General features: G+C 52.0%; 2 protein-coding genes and 1 long non-coding RNA gene across 5 annotated transcripts; 1 reads left to right on the top strand and 2 right to left on the bottom strand.

Annotated features, from left to right (window-relative positions):
* The first annotated feature begins 2,889 nt into the window (after positions 1–2,889).
* Positions 2,890–8,544, top strand: EPOR (erythropoietin receptor). Of its 3 annotated transcripts, none has more exons than XM_086409460.1 (8): positions 2,902–3,179; positions 4,037–4,172; positions 4,560–4,735; positions 4,813–4,928; positions 5,452–5,605; positions 5,693–5,780; positions 7,535–7,622; positions 7,716–8,544. In XM_086409460.1, the coding sequence occupies exons 1-8, from the start codon at positions 3,011–3,013 to the stop codon at positions 8,325–8,327; spliced, it is 1,539 nt and encodes a 512-aa protein (XP_086265586.1). In that variant the 5' UTR covers positions 2,902–3,010; the 3' UTR covers positions 8,328–8,544. The 3 variants fall into 3 exon arrangements, 2 of the variants coding, with proteins under 2 accessions (XP_086265586.1, XP_086265585.1); XM_086409459.1 differs by having other exon boundaries at positions 4,813–4,970; XR_015166715.1 differs by lacking the exon at positions 5,693–5,780 and having other exon boundaries at positions 2,890–3,179; positions 4,813–4,970.
* Positions 4,563–5,209, bottom strand: LOC147368618 (uncharacterized). Its single transcript, XR_015166719.1, has 2 exons — positions 5,152–5,209; positions 4,563–4,744 (listed from the first exon to the last, which is right to left on the bottom strand). It is a non-coding gene; the product is annotated as an uncharacterized LOC147368618 (long non-coding RNA).
* A 977-nt stretch (positions 8,545–9,521) lies between the features above and the next one.
* On the bottom strand, positions 9,522–11,122 carry SWSAP1 (SWIM-type zinc finger 7 associated protein 1). Its single transcript, XM_086409466.1, has 2 exons — positions 10,870–11,122; positions 9,522–10,333 (listed from the first exon to the last, which is right to left on the bottom strand). The coding sequence occupies exons 1-2, from the start codon at positions 11,113–11,115 to the stop codon at positions 9,827–9,829; spliced, it is 753 nt and encodes a 250-aa protein (XP_086265592.1). The 5' UTR covers positions 11,116–11,122; the 3' UTR covers positions 9,522–9,826.
* Between the last annotated feature and the right edge of the window lie 3,951 nt (positions 11,123–15,073).

The following is a 15,073-nucleotide window of genomic DNA, read 5'->3' as shown; positions in this document are numbered from 1 at the left end:
AGCCAAATTAATTCATTTAAAAAAGCAATTGGATGTAACAGTATTCTTCTTAAATTGTTATTGTTGTTCAGTCACTAAGTCATGTCAGACTGTTTGCAAACCCCATGGACTGCAGCGCAATCTTCCCTGTCCTTCTTAAATTAGCTTAAGCAGATAATTGCTATCCTTACTGAGCGCTTACTGTGTGCCAGGCATGTTCTCGTAACTTGATGTAATCTATTCATAATCCTCACATAAGCCTTATGAGGGGGCATTATTATCGTGCCCATTTTATACATGAAAAACCGAGACTAGGGAGGGTTAAGTAGCTTATCTAAGGTTGCAGGGCAAGTGACATGTGGAATGCATCAGAACATTACCCAGGGAGCTAGCTTGCCTCTCATAAGAACAGTTTACAGTTTCTTCCTCTTTCTCTCTCTCTCTCTCTCTCACACACACACACACACACACACACACACACATAAACACACTCAATCTAAATGCCAATTTCCTGAGGAAGAGATTCTCATTGACTAGTATTTTGTTGTTGTTGTTCCACGGCAAGGGATGTGGGATTTTAGTTCCCCTCAGTTCAGTTCAGTTCAGTTCAATGGCTCAGTCGTGTCTGACTCTTTGTGACCCCATGAATCGCAGCATGCCAGGCCTCCCTGTCCATCACCAACTCCCAGAGTTCACCCAAACTCATGTGCATCGAGTTGGTGATGCCATCCAGCCATCTAATCCTCTGTCGTCCCCTTCTCTTCCTGCCCCCAATCCCTCCCAGCATCAGGGTCTTTTCCAATGAGTCAACTCTTCACATGAGGTGGCCAAAGTATTGGAGCTTCAGCCTCAGCATCAGTCCTTCCAATGAACACCCAGGACTGATCTCCTTTAGGATGGACTGGTTGGATCTCCTTGCAGTCCAAGGGACTCTCAAGAGTCTTCCCCAACACCACAGTTCAAAGGCATCAATTCTTCGGCGCTCAGCTTTCTTCACAGTCCAACTCTCACATCCATACATGACCATTGGAAAAACCATAGCCTTGACTAGATGGATTTTGTTGGCAAAGTAATGTCTCTGCTTTTTAATATGCTATCTAGGTTGGTCATAACTTTCCTTCTAAGGGTTAAGTGTCTTTTAATTTCATGGCTGCAATCACCATCTGCAGTGATTTTGGAGCCCCCCAAAATAAAATCTGACACTGTTTCCACTGTTTCCCCATCTATTTGCCATGAAGTGATGGGACCGGATGCCATGATCTTAGTTTTCTGAATGTTGAGCTTTAGGCCAACTTTTTCACTCTCCTCTTTCACCAAGAGGCTTTTTAGTTCCTCTTCACTTTCTGCCATAAGGGTGGTGTCATCTGCATATCTGAGGTTATTGATACCTCTCCCGGCAATCTTAATTCCAGCTTGTGCTTCTTCCAGCCCAGAGTTTCTCATGATGTACTCTGCATATAAGTTAAATAACTAGAGACCAAATCCACGCCCCCTGCAGAAGCACAGAGTCCTAACCACTGGACAGCCAGGGAATCCCTCCACTTCTGTTTTTAAAAGTGCAGGAGGTTAAAAAAAAAAAGAAAGGTGCAGGAGTACTCAGGAATAGCTCTCTCCAGTGGCTAACACAAGGTCAGCTGTCTCCCTACACCTCTCAGCTTGGTTTTTCGCTCATCTTTTACTCCGCAAATATTCCCTGACCTCCTATTATATGCCAGGCTCTGTTGTAGGTGCTGGGGATATAGAAATGAACAAAACAGACTAATGAAGGTGGTGAATCAATAATAAAACATCAAATACATATTACATATTTATACAAAAAGTACAGGAAATGCAAAATGCTGCTGCTGCTATTACTACCAAACCATTTAAGGACTGATGTGTGCGTGGGGTGAGGCGGGGGCGGTGAGAGGGGGGCGGTGAGAGGGTTGCTATTTTAAACAGGGTGATCCAGGAGGACTTCACTGAGGAAGTGACATTTAGTTAGAATCCTGAGTAAACTGAAAGTGAGCTGCATGTACATTTAGAGGAAGAACCTTGCAAGTGGAGGGAACAGACAGTGCAGAAGTCCACCTTAGCTTCACCATCAGCCAATTTTTTTCCTCCTAATGACAAAGATGTCTCTGGCTGCTCCATCTGCCTACCTCGTCATCCAATAGAAAGCGGCACCTCCTTTCCTAGCTACTCCAGGGAAAATCCCAGAATGGAAGCTCATTGGATCCCCTTGGGTCACATGCCACCCCTGAACCAATTACTGTGCTCCGGGGAATGGAGCGCTCTAATTGGCTAATCTGGGGCTGGCTGACGCAATAAGGTAGGTATCCCCTGCTTCCCAAGGCATGCATCTCTTTGGGGCGGAGGGTGTTTACCCCAGTTGAAGCTCAGCCCAAGAGAACAGCTTTTATGATGTGTTCTATACAGATTATTGAAAGAACTGCACGTTCCTTGTAAAATAAAATCCCAAGAGTATACAAAATGTAAGCAGAAAATGCCCCAAAATCACAAATAAAATCTCGCATTCTAGAATACATGTAATTTTTACAAACGCAGGCTCTTTCATACTTACTATCTGGCAGTACTTCCCAACATTGTGCAAACATTCAACGGCTATTAGGCTTATTATATTCCTACCCAGACTGGGAAGAGATGTTGATTAGTACGATACTATCAGTAGTTGCAGTTTACGTTTTTTGAATGCTTGCTATGTGCCAAGTCGGATTTTATAGATTAAAAGGCTGAAGCTCAGATAAAGTAAGTAACCCGTCCAGGGTCGCACAGCAAGAAAGTGTCTGAGGCAGAAAGCAGAGCAGTTCCTTCCCTCCACCCCCAAGGGGGTGCGGAGCCCAGGGCCCCTGCTCTCTGTAGCCTGGCCCCACAGGGCGGCTGCCTCCCTCTTATCTCAGCTCGGGCTGCCTGCTGGTCCCGCCCCCTCGGGGGAGCTGCCACTTGGAGGCGCCTGGCCGGGAAGGCCTGGTCAGCTGTGTCCGGCGGAGGCAGCTGCTGACCCAGCTGTGGCCTGTGCCAGGGGCGGAAGATGTGGGGCGGGGGGAGTAGGCAGGAGCCCTGGGCCCCCGGCTGGGGCTACATTATGTATCATCTCCCGGCACCCCTCCGGGCTGGAATTGGCTTCCTCTGCCTCTTGCTCGCTGGGGCAGCCTGGGCTCCCCCACCCAATCCAACGGACCCCAAGTTTGAAAACAAAGGTAAGGGTGGAGTTGAGTGTAGACCCCAGCACTGGATCTTGGAGGGCAATATGGGGGCCCGAACTTCCTGCCCGGACCCTTGGGGTCACCCAGGTTCTCATTCTGAGTCTGTGACCTGGAGCCCAAGGTGGTGTCTGAACCCCTAGACCGGGATCTCATATGGCACGCTGGGGTCTATATCCCCAGACTGGGTTCTGGGGGAGAAGCTAGAAAGGGGGCATAAGAGTCCTGCTTTATCTCTACAACGAACTTGGGGCGTGCTAAACGCTAAATGGGGCAGGGGTAGTGCTGTAGTCTAGAGTCCTATATTCTAGAGTCCCTGAGCTAAGGGGATCTAACCGACCCTTCAAGCGGGGAGGGAGGGTAAAACCCGAGTCCGAGTCAGAGGGGCCGAGCCGCAGGCGACTGTAAACACGGTTGGCATGCGGGCGCCAGATCCCTGGGTCCGCTGGGTTGAGGGAGGGGAACGGGGGGCACGGTTGGCGCTATCGGGCCGCCGGGAGCCTGCCGGGGCTGATAGGGGACCCCGCCTCCTGCACACACACTCACCCGCACGCAAGTCCCTAGGTTGGGGCGGGGCCGGCAGCGGGAGGCGGAGGCCTTGAATGCTGCGCTCAACAAAGCCGGTCGCGGGTGGGCGGCGTGTGTGTTGGAGGGAGACAATAAGACACGCAACCTACGCTTGGAAGTTTGGGGGGCACTACTTCGGCGGACCCCTCGAAGGGCCCCGCTGGAAGAACGGGGGCGGGGCTTTTTTTCTTATCGGTCCGCACAGGCGGCAGGAGGGAGGGAAGGATGCTGTGGCTCGAGAAAGGGACTCGGGTCCCTTGACCCCCTCCCCTGACCCCCATCCTCAGCGGCCCTGCTGACAGCCCGCGAGCCTGATGAGTTTCTGTGCTTCACCGAGCGCTTGGAGGATTTGGTGTGTTTCTGGGAGGAAGCGGCCACCGCCGGAGTCGGCCCGGACAACTACAGCTTCTCTTATCAGCTCGAGTGAGTTGGAAGAGGCGGGGTCAGGTGGATCGCCCCACAGGTGCAGGGGGCGGGCGGGCCGGGCAGACCTCCCAGGAGCTCGCATCTTGGGATGTTTCCTGGTGCCAGGGACCGGCTGCATCTCTGCTGGTGGGCAGTTGTGGGAAGCCCACGGAGTCAGGGCTGACATGCACCCTAGTGGTCGGGGCTGGAGCACTCCCGTGATCACTGCTGGAGGGTAACCGCAAACTTCAGGGCAGGAACAATACCGCTCCAAAGCAGGACTTAAGGCGTCGCGTACGTCGGGGCTGGGACGCCCCCTGGTGGTGGTGTCCAGAAACGCGCCCTCGGTCCTCGCGAAACCTCCAAACTTGATCCCCCTACCCTCGCTGGTTCCTGGTTGAACAGGGGTGAGCCGTGGAAGCCATGCCGCCTGCATCAGGCACCCACCGCCCGCGGCTTGGTGCGTTTCTGGTGCTCGCTGCCTACAGCCGACACGTCGAGCTTCGTGCCCCTAGAGCTGCACGTCACTGCGGCCTCGGGCGCTTCACGCTACCGCCGTACCATTCACGTCAACGAAGTGGGTAAGTGCGCTGGGAACAGGGGATTGGTCGGGAGGGAGTCCCAGTTTCCGCCCACCTAAGGAAACCCCTCTCCGCAGTGCTCCTAGACCCTCCCGCCAGGCTTGTAGCTCGGCGGGCCGACGAGGGCGGCCACGTGGTACTGCGCTGGCTCCCGCCGCCTGGGGCACCCATGGCGAGCCTTATCCGCTATGAGGTGAATATCTCGGCAGAGAACGCCGCAGGGAGCGCACAGAGGGTGAGGCCCGTCCCTATGACCTAGCCCCAGAGGGCTCCAGACTGGACAGGCCCTCTAAGTCTCACCCTGACTGTCACTAGGGCCCCGCCCCCTTGGCCTCGTCCCTTCCACGCCCTGCCCAAGACATCTCCACGTCCACTGACTTGTCCCTTTTCCCAATGATCCCCTTTTCCCAGCCCACCTGGACTCAACCTTTCTTAACTCTTGCCTGGAACCCTAGACCGCTCCAGTGCCCGCCCTGTCTGTTCGCAGGCCCAGCTGTTAAATAGCCGAAGTGCGCCCGTTTCTACCCAGGGCCCCATCCTGATTGGCCCCAAGCCTTCCTGGGCCCCGCCTCCTACTTTCGTTCCCGCCTTCCCATGCTTGGTTTCTGTTCTTCCTTTTTCTGATTGGCTGGATCCCTCAGAGTCCACCCCCACATGCCCTCCTTTGCCCACCCTGCCCCTATTGGCCACACCCCTCACCCGGGCCCCGCCTACAGGTGGAGATCCTCGACGGCCGCACCGAGTGCTTGCTGAGCAACCTGCGGGGCGGAACGCGCTACACCTTCATGGTACGCGCGCGTATGGCCGAGCCCAGCTTCGGTGGCTTCTGGAGCGCCTGGTCCGAGCCTGCGTCACTGCTGACGGCTAGTGGTGAGGCCCCAGGCAAGGGAGGTAGGAGGGGCTGGGCGGAGCATGGGGGCCAAGCTCACCGCCCTGACCTCTTCCCTGCTCCCCCAGACTTGGACCCCCTCATCCTGACGCTCTCCCTCGTCCTCGTGCTCATTCTGCTGCTGCTGGCCGTGCTGGCCCTGCTCTCCCACCGCCGGTGAGCGCCCCACTCGGCATCTGGCTCAGACTCCCCTCCACTAACTTTCCACTTTCCCTGTGAAAACCTAGGCTCAGAGACGGGCAGGCACTTGCCCAGGGTTACACAATGAAGAGTCGGTGGCAGGGTCAGGATGCAAGCCAGGTCACACTCAGATTCTTACTTAAAATTCTCTGCTCTGGGGCATACTTTTTGGGTTTTCCTCCTACCTCAGTGTCTGCTCCTTCTTGGATTCCCTTGTGAATGTGCGTGCGTGCTATGCTAAGTCATTTCAGTCGTGTCTGACTCTTTGTGACTCCATGGACTGTAGCCCGCCAGGCTCCTCTGTCCGTGGGATTCTCCATGCAAGAATACTGGAGTGGGTGGCCATGCCCTCCTCCTGGATTGTTCCGACCCACGGATGGAAGCTGCATCTCCTGCCTTTTAGGCGGATTCTTTACCACTGAGCCACCGGGGAAGCCCTTCTTTGTGAATACTTTTTTCCCAGTTTCATTAACTTCTGTAAAGCCAACCAAATGGGCTTCATGAAACGACTTAGCCCCGAATGCCTCCCACCTGTTGTCAAGGTCCTTAGGTGTTTTATGACATGACCAGCCATCCTGAGGTTTTTGTAATTCAGTTTTTGTGACCCGAGTACAAACTATGTGTTTTCACACCCCCAAGCCTTGGGATACACTGTTCCTTCTGCCAGGAATGTCCTTCTTGCCATGCCTGCCAAGCAATCTCCTAGTTCTTTCAAAACCTTGTTTGTTTACTTGATTGGGAAATACTGAGTGCCAGCTATGTGCTAGGCACTGGGAAGAAAGAGCAGAACAAACCAGATGTGTCTCTACTCTTGTGGATCTCATAGCTAAGTCACACAACAAATAAGGGAACCAACAGATATTTGATTATAAATTGTGATGAGAGATAGCAGAAATATCGGGCTTCCCAGGTGGCACTAGTGGTAAGGAATTCCCCTGCCAGTGCAGGAGACATAAGAGTCTCAGGTTTGATCCCTGGCTTGGGCTGATCCCCTGGAAGAGTGCATGGCAATCCACTCCAGTATTCTTGCCTGGAGAATCCCATGGACAGAGGAGCCTGGTGGGCTACAGGCTGTAAGGTCACAAAGAGTCAGACTTGACTGAAGCGACTTAGCATGCATGCCCATGGGGACAGGACGGACAGAATAGATAGGTGAGAGGAGGTGACATCAGAGCAGAAACCTGAATCCTGGGAAACAAGCAGCCATGTGAAAAGCAGGGAGCGAAAAACAGCAAGTGCAAAGGTCCTGAGATGGGAATGAGCTTGGAACATTGAAGCAGCTGCAAGAAAAGCTGTTTCCCTAGAGCAGAGTGTGTAAGGTGGTGGGGGGCGGGGGGGAGGGAGATGAGGGAGGTAACAGGAATTAGATCATGTAGGGTCTTCTGTAGGAGTTTGGACTTTATCCTGAATGCACTGGAGAACCATGGAAAAGAGTGAGAAGGAAAGCAGCATAATGGACCTTCAGACAAGCCTGGGTGGGTTTTAGAGGGACCATAAGGCAGTGTATATTGAACTCCTGTGTATCCTTCAAAACCCTGTTCCCATTGCCCTTCTATAGGGCCTTGCAGATGCTTTGGCAGAACCCCTGTTCCTCAGTCCCATGCACTCCTCTGCCTTCAACATGACCACAAGGGACTAGGAGTAGCTTTGCCCCATGGATGGTGCCGAGGGGGTGTTGGTGAATGTTCAGTGACACATGCCCAGGTATCTGTTTGTTTTGGTTTCACCAGGACTCTGAAGCAGAAGATCTGGCCTGGCATCCCAAGCCCTGAGAGCGAGTTTGAAGGCCTCTTCACAACCCACAAGGGTAATTTCCAGGTAGGCGGCCTGGTTGTTCCTTCCAGGCCTGGGGCTTCCCTGCTCCTGTGGCCGAACTCCAAGTCTCTGAGCAAGCTGGTGCTGTTTCCCCAGCTGTGGCTGTACCAGACTGACGGGTGTCTGTGGTGGAGCCCCAGCACCCCCCTCCCAGAGGACCCACCTGCCCCCCTGGAAGTCCTCTCTGAGTGCTGCTGGGGGGTGACACAGGCAGTGGAACCTGGGGCAGATGACGGGGGGCCCCTCCTGGAGCCAGTGGGCAGCGAGCATGCCCAAGACAGCTACCTGGTACTGGACAAGTGGCTGCTGCCCCGGAGTCCGCCGAGCGAGGATCTCCTGCAGCCTGGTGGCGATATGGACATAGTGACCATGGATGAAGCCTCAGAAGCGTCCTCCTGCACATCCGCTTTGGCCCTGAAGCCTGGGCCGGAGGGGGCCTCTGCTACTAGCTTTGAGTACACCATTCTTGACCCCAGCTCCCAGCTCTTGCGCCCAAGGGCACTGCCCCCTGAGCTGCTCCCCACCCCACCCCACCTAAAGTACCTGTACCTCGTGGTGTCCGACTCTGGCATCTCAACTGACTACAGCTCAGGGGGTTCCCAGGAAGCCCAGAGGGGTTCATCCAATGGTCCCTACTCCAACCCTTATGAGAACAGCCTCATCCCAGCCCCCAAGCCTTCACCCCCAAGCTACGTGGCCTGCTCCTAGGACTCCAGCCCTCAGAGGCACAGAGACCCAGAATGACCCCACTGCTACTCAAGGCCCAAGGTTTATCCAGCAGGGTCAGTGAGGCCTGCTGACCTTGGCTTTCTGCTCAATTCATCCTGCTCAGAAAGTCACAGCCTTGCAGTATTTTTAAATGTACAGTTTTTTGTGTGTAGATAGATAAATATAAAAATATATATATACTTTATATATAAATATATACAAGTTTCCTGTCGTGACTTCTATAAATACCTGTAAGCCCCATCTTTTCCCTGGGCCCAGGCCATAGGAGAAGCAGCAAAAAGTCTGGAGTTAAGTCTAAAATTCTGACCTGGCAATCTGAATAATAATAACAGAATGAATTGGTCAGTATAAGTTATGCTAGCTGCCCTAACAACAACCCATTCCCTTCTCTAGGGGGTCTTCTCGGCCAAGGGATTGAACCCAGGCCTCCTACATTGCAGGCAGATTCTTTACCAGCTGAGTCACCGGGGAAGCACTTTCTCTCATACAATTCAAATAGATGGTTAGCTTATCCCTGGGATGAGTCAGAAACCCAGGCTGTAGCTTAACCATCTCCTAGGGGTACTCTGGGGTCTTCAGATGGACCCTCTGCATCCTTCCAGCCCACAAGAGGGAGACAGCAGAAGATTTTTGTGGGCCACTTTAGGGATGTAGCCTGGAGGTGGGCGCCACCTCTTCACAAATTCTGCTGGCTAGAAATGGGCATGTGACTTCCGTAAGAACCATGGACAGCTGGGAAATGTAGTTCAGCTGTGCACCCAAGCGAGGAGAGCTGTTTAATGAGCAGCTAGCTAGTCTCTGCCGCTAATAATACTAACATTAATTCCTAAGGCTTTATTCCGAATCTGGTTCTAAGAAAGCACTCTGATGACACCAAAGGTCAATCAAGTGGCTCATTGCAAGTTTTCGGCTTAACTGCTTTTTAAAAGTTTGACATAACCTAGGAAAGCATACCTTCTATTCCAGCAATTCCACTTTTAGATATGTACCCTAAAAACCCTCACACACATGGACCAGGATATGTGTACGAGTGTTAATAGTAAATAAGTCAATCTGATCATACCTAATTTAGGGTATAGTCACTCATGGAATTACATGCAGTATGGAAAAAGGAATGAATGAAAATGTGGCCGAATCTTAGTACCAGTGTTGAGAGGGAAGTTTCAGATTACATTTATCATGAAATTCTTCTTTATAAAATTCAAAACAGAAAAATTAAACAATATATTGGCTGGGCACAATATATACAGGATAATGGTATATTTACGAGAGAAAAAGCACTTTACAATCTTAAGATCTTTGAATTTGCATCTGTCTTGGGTAAACTCTGGGAGTTGGTAATGAACAAGAAAGCCTGGTGTACTGTGGTTCATGGGGTCGCAAAGAGTTGGACACGACTAAGTGACTGAACTGAACTGAACTGAGGTAGGTGTTCCAGACAGGGAAACAGGCATGGATAAGTTGTCACACTCCAAAGCTCACGGTTGGCCTCCAGAGCTTGAACCTTTGTGCGAGCTGGTGTCAACCGCCTGGGTGGGCCATCGGGTGACTGTCATCTCTCCATCTGGTTGAAAAATCACCCACCATTCTTCCCTGGGGCCCAGCCCACCTGGCTCCAGGGAGGCTCGGAGGCAGCACTGTCCTGGGCCTGCTGCATCCGGCTGCAGCCAGCACTGGGCAGGGAAATACCTCTGAAGGAGTGCCAGCTGCAGAGCATTTCCACTGTCTCCTCCTTCCTCCTGGGTCTGGAGGGCCACAATGAGCCCACAGCCCCGGCCAGGCCCAACCCGGTGGCTGAAGTGGACAGCTGTGTCCAGAAGCAGGGCAGCCAGGTAGGCGGCTTCCTGGGACCCAGGGTCTTCTACTAGGTACTCCTCCAGGCCATCAAGCAGCAAGAGTGAGGGGGCTGGTCCACGGGCCTCATGGGCAGAGCACAGAAACCGGAGGAGCTCACGGGTTGAGGGTGGGTACTGGAAGCGGATCTTCTAGAAAGGGAAAAAGGAAAGGGCCAGATTCAGCATAGGAAGCCGAGCTTCCAGTTAGAGCAGCCCTGCTTCCTTGCATACTCCCCTGGACGAGGCTCTCACCCACTAGACCTCTGGTTCCAGCGTGAAGCAGCTCAGAGGGATCGAATATTCTTCTGTTCACCAACCCCTCACCCTCGTTTTTTTCTTATCCTGCACTCGTCACTGCCCGGTATTATTAAGAACAAGGTACGCCTTTCTGCCAAATCTCTAGGGCAATCTTTCCACGGAAAACCCGCCCATAGCGTCCAACTCCACCACGGACTCCTGTTTAGCTCCGCCCCTGACTCCACCCATTGGGAAGCAAATTTGTGGATTCTGCCCCTTCATTGGGTGGTTTCTCATTCAATCTAAACAAGGCTTCGTATCCCCGACTCGTCCATATTCCTTCCCACAATGTTTGCTTCGTCTCCGCCATTGGTCTGTCTCCGCCTGTCAGTCAACCCCCCATTCGCCCCTCTACGGGCTGGTCCGCCTCTGGGCCCACCCCTCCCTACTTGTAATCGCAGTGGTTCGAGCGCTGGTCCAGTCCTGCGGGGCAGACTTTGAAGAGGCCTCCGGGTCAGGAAGAGAACCGGGCCTCGGCCTTCCCCTGCCGCCTCCAGGGCCGCCGCGAATAGCAGCGCTGTCTTCCCAGAGCCTGGACCGCCGAGCAGCAGCAAAGGCGGTTCGGCTTCAGCTGTGTTCTTCCCGGGGCCCGCCGCGATGCCCAAGTTTAGCACTCGCCTCAGCGTCTCCGCCATTTGCCGCGTACTTCTGTTCAATCAGCGGCCGGTGCCTGCCCTTAATCCCGCCCAGGGCGGGGTCTCATTGGTTACAGTGCATTTAGCTTCTCCATTAGTCCAAAAATCTGTTCCTCAAAGTTAGATCGACGTTTCCTAGCTCCGCCCCTGGTGAGGGGGCGAATATCCTAGTTTGAGCAACAAATGGAGGCGTTTCAAGGCGATAAGGCCCTCTCGTAAGTGAGTCCGCTGGCGGAAGCACCACGAATACTATTATTGTGAGCTAAGCAGCTAATCAGACAATATAAGGGTTCAGAGTTGGACGGAACAGGCCCTAATCACGGACACATTACTTAAAATCTCTGAGCCTCAGCTTTGCCCACCTGTAAGATGGAGCACATGGTCTCTCAGGAATATTGCGATGTGTGTGTGCGCGCGCGTTTCTGCTGATGTTACCTAATGACAATGAAGGGGAGAAGTGGATAAGCTATCCGCTTGTCTCTCTCTGCACTTGAATGCTTGCACAAATGTGTGTGTGTTTGGGGTTGCAAGTTTGAGGATATTCATGTGCAAAACATCCGTCAGACAGCAAAGGAGTGTCTTTGAGGGTCTGTGAGAAGAGTCTCAGCTGGCTTCCTCATTGGCCTGGGGGCTTCTTGAGTCCTGCTTAGGGTACAGTGAGAGGCAGGACCATAGAACAACAACAACAAAAAAAGACAGAGAGAGAGAGAAGAGGCAAAGATGCAGGGGCCGGGAGACTGAGGGAGAGCCACAGCAGGACCTTCTTTGTCAAGTTCACTTCAGTATCTCCAGCGCCCAGACAGTGCTTGCTGCTGCTGCTGCTGCTAAGTCGCTTCAGTAGTGTCCGACTCTGTGCGACCCCATAGACGGCAGCCCACCAGGCTCCCCCGTCCCTGGGATTCTCCAGGCAAGAACACTGGATTGGGTTGCCATTTCCTTCTCCAATGCATGAAAGTGAAAAGTGAAAAGGAAGTCGCTCGGTCGTGTCCGACTCTTAGCGACCCCATGGACTGCAGCCTACCAGGCTCCTCCATCCATGGGGTTTTCCAGGCAAGAGCACTGGAGTGGGGTGCCATTGCCTTCTCCGAGACAGTGCTTAGGGCATTGCAAGTCTCAACAAAGGCTTGTTAAAGGAATGAATAAAGAAAGGTAGGATAGATTGGAAACTGGAAGAGAAGGAAGAACAAGGTGAGTGGCCAAGTGAGCACTGGTTGGATATCTTCACACAGACTTCTCCCCAGAGCTGCCACTCACAGCCCTGTTGCCCTGGCAACTCTGTCTCCTGGTAACTTCAAAGTGGTGCTGTTGCCAGGAGACCCAGGGGCAGGGCTGAACTGAGATTTCCAGGGCTCTCTCTCTCCCTCTGGGGCCAGAAAAGAGCTTCACAACATCGCTCAATACACCCACTCACACAGACAGGCACCCCCACACTCCTACACCCACTCACACAGACAGGCACCCCCACACTCCTACACACACACACAGGAAGGGCATCTCTGCATATATTTCATTTTCAGAATCCCCACCACCCACATGCTCACAATCATATCCTGACACAAAGCACCCCATACATACTCTTTCTCACATTCATGCCCCACACCCTTTCTCTTGCAAGTACACCAGAACACAGTCTGATACAACAATTCCTTTGCCGCCACACACACACACGAGGCACACGGTTACATTGTCCTGTTAAATGCACCACCTCCTCCCTTGATTCACCTCGCTTTGCAACACTCTAAATAACAAGCACTTGTATCGCACAGTTCCACATAGTTATAAACACCGGAGCATGCTGAACACAGCCCCATTTCAAGTCCTTTGCACTTGCTGTTCCATTTCCTAGAGCATTCAGCTCCCACATATCTATCCCTCATTTTTTCCATTCTATTCAGGTCTCTACTCAAATTTTCTACTCACTTTTCCTGACTACCTGTGTAAAATCACACCCCTCCGCACTCTTTCACTGCTTCTTCACCTTTATTTTCTTTCCAAATACTTATCACTTCCAACCATATGTATTTATCTTATTGCCTCTCTCCCCACTAGAATGTCAGCTCAATTGAGGTAGAGTCCCTCTTTCTTTCACTGCTAGGTCTCCAGCTCCTAGAACAGCACCTGACATTGGATAGGTGCTCCTGAATGCATATACTGGCAGAGATGCAGACATTAGGTGTATCTCTCATGCATACACTACTTCTTTCCCTTGCTTCTTGGGACCCCATATTCATGTCCTGACAGAAGGACTTTACCTTACAGGGGCTCCCTGGAGGAGGCAGAACCAAAGGGTGAGGTGGACAGTTCAGGGTCAGTCTGTACTCCTCCCCCATTTGTTGGTATCCTCAAGTGATAAGTTTATTCATTTAGCAAACACTTATTGAGCAAGTATGTTGTTCCTGACCCTGTTCTAGGAGGCACACAGACTCAGCAGTGAACAAACAACAACATCTCTGTCTCAGTGGAACTGACATCTTAGTGAGGGAGGTAATAATGGCCACCAAGCATAATGAAGAATTTAAATAGTCTATGAGCAGATGATAAGTCTGCATAAAAAAAGAGAGAGAGAGAGATTTGCACAGGGAAAGGAAGGGAAGGGACAATTGTTTGGTTTTTGCAATTTTAAACAGGATGGTAGGGGCAGGCCTCCCAGAGAAGGTAACACTTGAGGAAAGGCTCCTAGGAGGTGAGGGAGCGAATCATGCAGATATGAGGGGGAAGAGCATTCCAGGGGGGAGGCACCTGCAAGTGCAAAGGACTGGAGGCACTGGGAGAACCTCGGCCCTTACACAGAGTGCCATGGAGAGCCCAGAGAGCGTTTGAACACAGGAGGGTCATGGTCTGACTTACATTATAAAAAGGAGCTCAGTTTTGGTCAAGTTGAGGACAAGAGGCGGTGGGTCATGTGGAGAAGCCTTTTGAGTAAGCAGGAACATCTTTATCTGGATTTTCCACCTAAGATTATCCACCGTGCAGTGGGGGTGGGCAAGGCCAGGGCTGCAGTCTCCACCCTCCCTAGCGGGTCCAGACACTTCTTTGTGCCCGGCAGCCCCAACCTGACCTTTTCTTGGCCCAGGCTTAACATCAGAACCATGGACAGCGCCAACTGGTTTGTTCATAGAATACTGTCCATTGTGCTGAAATTTTGCTTCTCTGCTGGGCCCCATGGAGGCAGCTGTGCTATGGGGCTCAGGGGAAGGCAAGCCCTGGAAGTAGATACTCCATGCGGTGAAGTAGGGGGCTACATGATCCTATCCCTCCTTTGCCTTCAGCCCTCTCATGCGTCCATCTCATTTCTTGCAATGCAGAATCAACCACACCCCACTCCTCCAGGCACATTTCCTTTCCCTTCTATTTCCCCATCACTTGATCTGCTCCAGCCATCGCTTGATCTGCTCCAGCCGCTCAGGTCTCCTCACTGTTCCCTGAACAGAGCCAGCACGTTGTCACTTCAGACCTTCATTCTTGCTGTTCCCTCTGCCTGGAACACTCCCCCACTCCACACTGCGGTTATTTGCAGGGCTCTCGTCCCTTCCTCCCTCCACACCACATCTCCAGTGCCAACTCCTCAGAAATAGCTTCCCTGGACACTCTCTTTAAATTGCAAACCATGTCCTCATTCCAAAGTTGTCCCATTGTCTTCTCTAGCTTGAGTTTTCTGTTTATTACTTATCAATATCTAACATATCAACGATACCAATTTCTGACCCAAATTCTTGATCCTGCAGTTTGAAATTTAGATTTTTTCAGATTTTCAAAAGGTACTATGGTGTAAATACGATGTACTGATTAATACCCCTAGGTGGACCTGGGGTAACATTCTAAATCACTGTATCTGCAACGAAACATAAGAATACTCACATAAAGTTAAGCAAATAAAAGCTATAATGACCTTAAGTCAGTTCAGGTCAGGTTTTGCCACAAATGAGTTATGAGGATAATTTTGGTTTCCAGACCTTCT

This window comes from Bos grunniens, chromosome 7 (assembly GCF_055505025.1).
Source record: "Bos grunniens cultivar Pamir isolate PY7600 chromosome 7, Bosgru_T2T1.0, whole genome shotgun sequence".
Classification (NCBI taxonomy): domain Eukaryota; kingdom Metazoa; phylum Chordata; class Mammalia; order Artiodactyla; family Bovidae; genus Bos; species Bos grunniens.
This window is presented reverse-complemented; position numbering and strand designations above follow the sequence as displayed.

Excerpts from the sequence above, each read along its gene's own strand:
- SWSAP1 (XM_086409466.1), bottom strand. The coding sequence starts at position 11,115 with ATGGCGGAGACGCTGAGGCGAGTGCTAAACTTGGGCATCGCGGCGGGC. Across the intron at positions 10,334-10,869 it reads TCGAACCACTGCGATTACAA|AAGATCCGCTTCCAGTACCC; the intron begins GTAGGGAGGGGT and ends TTCCCTTTCTAG.
- EPOR (XM_086409459.1), top strand. The coding sequence starts at position 3,011 with ATGTGGGGCGGGGGGAGTAGGCAGGAGCCCTGGGCCCCCGGCTGGGGC. Across the intron at positions 3,180-4,036 it reads CCCCAAGTTTGAAAACAAAG|CGGCCCTGCTGACAGCCCGC; the intron begins GTAAGGGTGGAG and ends CCCCATCCTCAG. Across the intron at positions 5,781-7,534 it reads GCCCTGCTCTCCCACCGCCG|GACTCTGAAGCAGAAGATCT; the intron begins GTGAGCGCCCCA and ends TGGTTTCACCAG.